Here is a 9,241-nt window from a genome sequence, read left to right as displayed (position 1 = left end):
GCTCAACAACTACATGATACTCTTCTCCATCTTCCTGAAATACGTACTTTCTTCTTAAAGCCTGTTTACTGATTAAAAAGTTTATTTAGCTTAAATACTTTATAACTTAAACCCCAAAAGTGGAGATCAAGGAGTGGAAATTAGAAAACAAAAGGTTTCCAATAACACACACTAAAGATTTTAAATAAATATTTTAATTCTATTATTGGCATTTACAGGTAGAAAGCATACAGTATGTTACAATTTTATCAAAATGTGAAAAATATGGATGTTACATAAGTAACAAATGTAAAAAAAGTATTTTTCTTACCTTCTCTGAAAGTAAGAAAACTATTCAGCATAGGAAAATATTGATATACAAACACAGCTTAGGTAAAAAAAAAAAAAAAAAATTGAAGTTTTTACACAGTACAATAGGTTCATCAGATCTGCATGAAGATGAAAGGACTTTCTGAGATTCTATTTCATCTACAATTTTAGGGAATTGGGGGCAACTGGTAAGCTACGTTAATGAATCTACAAGTAGTTTTCCCTCATATCCGCTCCAAAATGCTAGAGTGCAGTAATTTTCTATACAATAAATAATTCTTCAAAGTTTCCATCACAGAAAATCATAGAATGCAGAAAATGCCACTCCAAGGTCACAGAGGCTAGGCAGTGCTTTAATAGTAATTATGATAGTACTTGTTATAATGCTTTATAATGTCGAAGCACTTCAGACGAGTTAACTAATTAGCCCTCACAACACCCCTGTGAGGCAGGGAAACAAGTGTTTTTCCAACCTTTCCACAGTATAGATGAGAAAATGGAATTAGGGGAGAAGCATAAGCTGCAGCAGCAGCAGCACAGCCAAGCTGAGAGGCCAAGAGATGTGGAAATGGACAGATTTGTCCCTTGCTGCTGTGAGCCAGCGAGCTGGACTGGGCTGCCAAATGACCATTAGGAATCACTGAGGGGGGGCAGGAAGGGACTAGGATTAAGTAAGCATCCCCAAAATCATTTCCTAGAGATTCAGAAGCTCTCACACAACTTTGTCAAAAAAACCCAAAACAAAACAAAACAAAACAAAACAAAACAAAACAAAACAAAACAAGAGATAGAGAAACCTGAAATGAAACAATAAATGAACTGAAAAGAAGGAAAGAAAAAAAATCTCCTAAAGTGCTGACTGGCTTGAGCTGCTTCTAGCACCTCTTGTATGGAATAAGACTTACAGCAAGCACTGTTGCCAGCAATTATTCAAGCTGATTTCATCCATAAAGTCACATGTGAGCAACTGCAGGATATGGTAACTACATTTTCTGAGATACCTCACTACTGTAATTCCTTCATTCACCATCTTACTTCCACGCACTTCTTAAAGGAAAATGGAATCCTCAGTACTCTTGCATCGTAAAACATGTTAGTAGCTGGAGACAATATACACATCCTTCATAACTGAAACAAAAAATTAGTTCATTTTTTGAACAAAGCATTATTAATTTAAGAATCACGAACCAAACAATGGTAAATAGGAAAACCCTTTCCCAAAGGCTGCATGCCGAATATCTGGTTTGCAAATACAATGCATGCAGGAGAAATAAATTCATCCAAGCATAATTAAATTAAAAATGTCTTAAGTCTCTTTCAGCAGCATAATGGTTATTATTTTTAAAGTCTCCTCCAACCAGACTGGCCTGGGGATCAGATGCTGACCTTGGCTTTTCGACAACCATATAATGGTTTGAGCAGAGCCCATGGCTTTGCAATGTGGCAATACCAGGAGACAAAGCCTATACATACTGTTCTGCTTCCCCTTCCTTGGAAACAGGCTTGGCTGTACCACCTTTGCTGTCTTCACTGACTGCTGCTGCTGCTGCTGCTGCTGTTTTTTCAGGAAGCGATGCCAAATCTTTGAAAACATCCACATAATGCCCAAAGCCCGGGCCCCAGTTCAAGAGGCTGTCCCAGTTGAAGCTTCCTGCTTGCTGCCCCAGCTTCCCGGGCAGGGAGCTCTCCCCAGCTGCAGTGCCAGCTGCCTGTGCCCCCACAGGCCCGCCCTCGCCGCGGCGCCCCGGGTACCGCCGGGGCTTCAGCCTGGAGCCGTAGTTATCCTCATCATCTGCATCCGACTCGTTGACCTGGGATAACTTGGGCATCCTGGAAGTGTACACCACAGGCTTATCCCGGTCATACTCCATCTCGGAGCAGGTGAAGGACTCGTGCGAGTCGCTGTCGGAAGAGGACTCAGGTGCGGGAATGCCGTCAGCCGGGTTCCTTGTCCGGGACAGTGGCCTCCTGCAGTCCTCCTCTGAAGAGGAGCGGCCGTGGTCTGCGCTGCAGATGCTGGGGTTCCTGGGGCGAGGGGTGTTCAGTCTCTCCACCTCTTCGATGGACAACCCCACTGGAGGAGACGCCTCCAGCGGGATCTGCCCGATGGGCTGCTTCAAGCGGCTTCCTGGGCGGGAGCTGTGGCTCGCCATGGTCTGTGGGCTCTTGCTTCTCCTCCCCAGCCGAGTGGCGTAGTTAAAGATGCCGGGCTGGCAGACATCGCCATGCATCTCCAGCGGACTCCCTTCTCGGATGGCAAGGTGCAGCTCCCTGGCCGGGCTGTGCCTGTAGAACGTTGAGGATTTGGAGAAGGGTGCGGGACTGTGCCGAGACAGGGGGTTGGGAGTGGGGCACGCCGAGTGGCTGAGGGATGTTGTCCTCAAGCCCTGCCCGTAGGCGGGCTGGTAGGTCAGGCTGCTGGCTCCCAGGGGCATGGGGGACTGCCGTGCAAAGCCGAGCGGGCTGTGCCTCTGGATGGAAAACTTGGGAGTGTGACTCCGGAACTGCTTGTAGTGTTGGATGATGTCAGCATCAGAGGGAGCGATGCTGCTGGCGTTGTCGATGTCGTAGTGCTCAATCTCGGGCTCGGGGGATGCCAGCGGTGCACTGGGGATCGTCTCCGCGGCGTGCGAGATGTCCGTCTCGTCATAGATGAGGTAAGGGTTTTCCCTTTCTATGATGTCAGGTTTCGGGTTCCCTTCGGGCTGCTTCCTGACGGTCATGTCATCACCATAGGGTGGGATGTTGTCAGGGTCATCAAACGCCACATTCTCACTCCCCTTTTTCTTTTTCTGCTTCGTTTTCTTCTCTTTTGGCCCCTTTGACTTCTTCCCTCGGCACTGGTTGCAGAGGATGAGGCTGAGCACCAGCAGCGCCAGGACTGTGGCACAACTGCCCACGATGGCCGGCACGGCCCAGAGCGGCAGGGACAGCTCGGTGGGGTGTGGGGACGGGAGGCACACATGGCCACCATTGATGCCCGCCCTACACTCGTGGCCGGGGGCACACAGGATCCCCAGGCAGGCCACCACAGTCTCACACGTCCGCCCCGCATATGCCTCGGGGCAGCTGCAGGTGAAGCCAGCGTGGGGCCCAGGCTCGCAGCTGCCCCCGTTGTGGCAGGGGCTGGAGGCACAGGCGCCTGGCGGGACGCACTGGTAGGCAAACCAGCGGTTGATGCACATCAGCTCGCCCCAGCAGGGACTGCTGGCACACACGTCCGGGCCGCGGCAGCCGATCTTCACAGAGGGGTCTGTTTTGGAGAGCGTGGCCAGGCTGTGCTTGCCAGAGAAGGGAAGGCTCTCCTCACCATACTTGATGTAGGAAATGCAGCCGCTGAAGCCTGAAAAAGGGGAAAAAATGGACAGAGTTGTTGGGAGCTGAAGGCTGAGTATGCACTGTCAACAGCACAGTACGGACTCCACTGTTGACTAAATAAGCCAAGAATTCACATGGTTACCAGAGGAAAACATCTATTCTAAGTGCACTTAATGTCTTTAAATTGAATTTGAATAAATGTGCCTTCTAATGACTTCATTTAATATACTGAAATGCTTTTGTCTCTTGATTTTCCCATATTTCTAAAACTTCTTATCATTTCCCACAGAGAATCCTGTGGGCAGCTGGCATTATTTGAGTTTGCCTGCTGTGCATCATCTAGGTCTCCTGTCCCCAAAATTCACTGCAATGCTTTTTGTATTTCTGAATCTTGAGTGGCCTTTCCCCAAACTTCTTGGTTGCAGTGCTTCCCGACAACAGGTTTTAGTGCTGTGAGAGCCCAGGGAGATGGAATTATCCTTAGGCTCTGTGCAGTGGTTGAGTGAGGTCACAGGAAAATCCAGTCTTTTGCCAGCCTAATAATTCTCTGTGTTCCCCAGAATAAATCTTTCCTGGAAGGGTTTTCAAGTAGTGCAACCTTACAGTGATCTCTGATTGAAGCTGTGGCAAAATGGTACACAGAGATGGATACCAATCTGCCATGAAACAGCAAATATAATTGAGTTGTATGAGATAGTATTAAAGGTTTATAATCCTCAGGGCTGAAGATTTAGGTTCAGCTGGTAGCCCAAGAAAAAGTGATAAACACCTTGCTACATGCATGGTGGTTCCTTGTAGTACTGGTGTGATCTAATAAACAGCAACAGGCAATTTGTTACATCTACCTGGATTTGGAAATTTTATTGGACACAGCAACTTCAGAGCCCTGTCACCTTGTGTGTTGTCTGTCTTTAATGGCACTGCATATATTTTTGATTCTGAGTTCATGCAGAGTTTTATATCAGCGCCTTCTAAATCCTTGGTATGTTGTACACAATGTAATCCAATATTAAAATAAAATAAAATCATATGAATAAGGAACTCTGGACTGTGTGCGCTTAATGGAAGCCAGACATTTCTAATTTGTCTGCCACAGCACTGGGCAGTGTTGAGAGGTTAGTGTCCTCAATTTTCCTTGTTCCAGCTTTCCTGCAAGCCTCTGCTTTTTCCATGCACATGCTCCTCATAAAACATACATGTAAAAAGGATAAAGGTCAGCACAGCATCCACATGATTTTGTACCACATTTCATACATAATCACAATACACAAGTGTAAAGCGTGAGCTTGCTCCACTCAGAAATACTTTATCTGGTCACAATTCATGAAGCCTGGAAGATTTTTTAATATAGAAATACGTGAAGAATACATCTGTATTGTCTGGAGTATCTCATGTCTTGCAGCTAAAAAATCACTTCCATCTTTACCTAGCACTTGGGAAATGATATCAAATATGTGTCATCTACTTCTTTTGCCAGGGTTTCAGACAGTTACTTTAACTCTTGAGGGAGACTGATTTTCTCCTTAACAGCTAGACATCAGTCAGAGGGTGGTTCCCTATTGTCCTTGCTCAAAAATAAATCCTTTTCTTCATTTGACAGCAGAATAAAGCAGGAGTTGGAGTTGCAGAAAATATTTAAATCATATTAAAAACAGGGTAAATCCTGCACTTACCAAAATCTTACTGTACTTACCAAATCCCTACAAAGTTTTTGTTTAGCATTTTCGCCCAAACGAAAGATTTGCCTTGGTTTTCCAGATTATGACTCAGGTAAAGAAAGAATACATCCTTTCTTCTCCACTGGGGTAACAAATATATAGCAATTGACATACAGACAAGCAACCCCGTCTCAAAAAAGTCCTGCAGATGGAGTGCCTGCTTTTGGAAACAACAAGCCGGCAGTGTGTACTAGAGGAACAAAGTCTGTAATCCTTACTCATTCAATTTGCATTTCTTCTGTCAAAAGATGGACGTACACTAATTACCAGTAAAGAATTACAGTACCTGGGGGCGGGGGGGGGGGAAGTACCTGCAGCTGTGCTCTTGAAAGGTTGGCTGGATGGAATTCCTCCCAGAGAAATGGTGAGGACGTTGAGCCCACTGAAGTCTTGGGTGGCATGGAGAATGTCCCGGCTGTGAGTCCTGTCCACTGACAGGATGGTGGCAGAGCCGTTCTTTTCCAGGAGGACCGAGTGCCACTGGCCATCTGCAGCATACACCTCAGGGATGTTCCTTTCCACTTTCCCAGCAACTCCAGCATCAGATATGTAGTGCACCTTCCCACCTTTTATCTGGTCAGAAGAACACATGACGCATAATTTTAAAATGGTGTCACATAACTCCTATACACACGTAACCAGTGCGATGTCTGAGTAGGCACTCAGTACAGCTATAGTAATATGCAGATTTGGTATAATAGAAAGCAGAGGTGGGTATATTTTTTCCCCAAATAACTGCCTTATATTAAAAAGGCATTAGTTATTTAGTATGAAAAAATTGGCCAGAATTAAATACATCACATTGTAGAAACTTCAGCACAAAATCTGCATCTTAGAGCTGCCACTCATACAATCTCCGGCTAATCCTACTGAGGAGCCAGCTATAGGTCATGCACATGACAACACATTTTAACCAGAGAAAGAATAATTCTTCCTCCTTCTTCAAGGCAAGTGTGGAAAATGCTTTGCAGAGTGAACAGATGTTGTCCTTGCACAAGAAAATTGCATCTAGTTTTTATTACGACACAGTAGGAATGCATAAGGCATGGCAGGGTTTGAGCAATTTTATATCTGCTTTTTCTGCTAATTGGTATTTTCCAGAAAACTTTTGTTGTATTTCAGAAAACTTCCTGAAGAGTTGCAAAGAGTATGATTTTGTGAGAATTTTCAAATAGTACTTTCTTGAGCAAACTGCTTTAAAACTTGTGAACAGCTAGGGGAAAAAAGAAGAATATTTTGGCTTTTTCTCTTAAGAATGATGCCTCACAATTCTACCGAATCATGAGATGCGGGATTTCAAACCTCTTATTATGATCCCAAAATGAGATCAGTGCAAATTCTGCACTTAAGATGTAGGAGCTTAAAAAGAATCCCCAACATCCAACCCTGCCAGTTTCTCAAATAGTGCATAAATTTGGGTATGTTGGCTGACCTCCTAAGGGTGTACGGAACTGCATAAACTCATGTAGGATGGCTCTAAAACTCGCTGCAAGTTTCCTTCAGTGCTCTGCATGCTTGGTCACACACATTAAATGGAACAATTGCTGTCCATCCCACATTCCCCACGGCAGCTCGGTCAGTCTGAGATTCGTATCCCGAGCGTGCGGGACGTGCACAGCCAGAGTCCAGGAAAGATCATAGCCCCAGGATTGCTGAAAGCTCTCAAAGCCTTGCATCCTTTGTTCCAGGAAAAATAAGGTTCACCTGGGAAGAACTGTGAGGTGACACACTGGCTACAAGAATGCTGCTCTTGTTTCCAGAAACTGTTAAATGTTCTGGATTTGCTTCTCCAGTGATACAAGCTGAGGACTTTGTTCAGACACTCCAGCTTTAATAAGGCTGTAAGACCATGCTCATGTCTTGGCAGCTGCCTGAATGAATGAATCTAGCACATATTCCATTTGGATGGAGGATACAACAGTTAATATGCGCATCCACTTCATTTTTGAAGGCAGTAATTTAGACTATTTGAAAATGTATTGTTTGATAAAGCTCGCCTCGGAGACAGGATGCTTTTGTTACTGATAAAACACAAGTGACATGTGTCTAAACTATCACACAGCCCAAGGAAAATCCCACATTTACAAATGCAGCCCACAGACTATCAAAACATATTAAACACCATTTCCCACCATCACTAATAAAAAGGCTGACTCAGCTGAATATGTACATATATTTATGTCTGTAACCTGTAATTGGTTTGTTATGTCTAATTCTGTCTTTTATGCCCCATAAAAATACTGCCTTGTATTTTAGTCTTTATGTAAACAGAAAGGAATACACCAAGCCAGACAATACCCTCCAAGCTCAAGGGAAGTCTGACCACAGAGGCAAAATTTTTAATTTCACCTTAGAAAAGACCTGTAGAATTATTTACCTGTCAACAACTGATAATTCCAGTAGTAATTCATGATTCTTTAACCCTCTTTCTGTCTCTTTAAAATTGCACGTGACTAATGCTAACAGACTCATAAAAAACATACTAGGGGGATTTGGAAAAGAAAATTTCCAGAGACAAGACTGGTCCATGACTGCTTCAACCAGGAAAAGGTATGGAATGTTCTTCTTGGTGCCTTGAAGCAGAACATGTTTCTAAATTTGAAACAAAGTTTACAGTATTGAGTAACGCAAATTTCTGGGTTTTATTTAAATGGCTGAGCAACTGACAAGTAGAATATAAGGAAAAGAATGAACCACTAAAGCAAACATATTCCTAAGTATAGGGCTGACTCAACTTTACTAATACTCCAAGTCTCATTTGCTGAACAAATTGGGCTTTATTTGTCTTAAAACTAGCCATTGAATGGGATGCCATTTAAAAGGGTTATGTTCCAATTAATTCCTACAACTTGATATATGCATAGAACCATGGAATGGTTTGAGTTGGAAGTGACCTTAAAGATCATCCTGTTCCAACTCCTCTGCCATGGGCAGGGACACCTTTCCCTTCACCATGTTGCTCAGAGACCCATCCAACCTGGCCTTGAGCACTTCCAGGGACGCGGTATCCATAATTTGTTTGGGCAACCTGTGCCAGTGCCCAATCACCCCTCACACAGGAGTATGTAAGCTAATATAGGTAAAATGTAATCCACATCCTCCACCCGTACAATTCAGAGACCTTAGAGCTTCATTTATGCTAATTTAATCTGACCACAGAAGAGATTTCTAGGTAAAACAAGACAAGACAGGCAATTTCACCTTTAACCTGCTCTATTTATCCCATTACTTCTAACTGAATTACTTGCAATGTGCATTTGTAGGAAAATAAGCTGTGACAAAGAGTCCTAGTAATAAGGAATCCCCCATCCTCTTTGTTGTAGCAGATTTTGGAGGAAGCATTTTCCATCTTAATTTGACAATTAGTTAATGTAATCTACAAAAGTTTGTATCTTTCCTGGATTAAGGATCCCCTTATTTCATAAAACTCCCTCTCGGGTACTTTGGAGGGAGTTTACATCCATCATTTAGTGAATCTACTGCTCACAATCTCAGTGCATCTGATTTATTACCACTTCTTAGTTTTACCCCAATCCCAGCCACACCAAAACCAATTAGATACAAGAGGAAAAACGTGAAGGCATGGAAGTAGCCACAGTACTTGTAGATTTACCTTAGCATGGTTTAGTATTAAAAACACATGGCAGGTTTTCTCTGAATGCTAATACTTTGGATAACAGGAACATTAAAAGACCCAAAAATCAAGTTATGAAATTGCCTGTTTTGAAGACTGACAAGAATTGTAAAGACAGGTCCCTAAAGCCCAACTTCTTCACCAGGAGTGGATAGAGATGACATGGAGACCTTTGCTAGGTTGGCTTCATTGGCATCTCGGGCCACCACTGAGGGGAATATTCATCCTGAGTATACTCTGGGAATGAGGAGCAGTGCAGAGG

The 9,241-nt window shown here is 43.7% G+C and overlaps 1 protein-coding gene across 1 annotated transcript in view; it reads right to left on the bottom strand.

The window, feature by feature from the left end:
- Nucleotides 1-204: 204 nt before the first annotated feature.
- The window catches only part of FAT4 (FAT atypical cadherin 4), a 123,532-nt gene continuing 114,495 nt past the window's right edge, over nucleotides 205-9,241 (bottom strand). The window contains exons 16-17 of the mRNA XM_040064009.2: nucleotides 5,657-5,918; nucleotides 205-3,652 (exon numbers count right to left, since the gene is read on the bottom strand). Of these exons, the coding sequence (XP_039919943.1) occupies nucleotides 1,773-3,652; nucleotides 5,657-5,918 (2,142 nt within the window). The 3' untranslated portion in view covers nucleotides 205-1,772. The remainder of the gene's footprint in view (nucleotides 3,653-5,656; nucleotides 5,919-9,241) is intronic.

This window comes from Hirundo rustica, chromosome 5, assembly GCF_015227805.2.
Source record: "Hirundo rustica isolate bHirRus1 chromosome 5, bHirRus1.pri.v3, whole genome shotgun sequence".
NCBI lineage: Eukaryota > Metazoa > Chordata > Aves > Passeriformes > Hirundinidae > Hirundo > Hirundo rustica.
The sequence above is the reverse complement of the archived record's forward strand: the minus strand, read 5'-3'. Positions and strand labels throughout refer to the sequence as shown.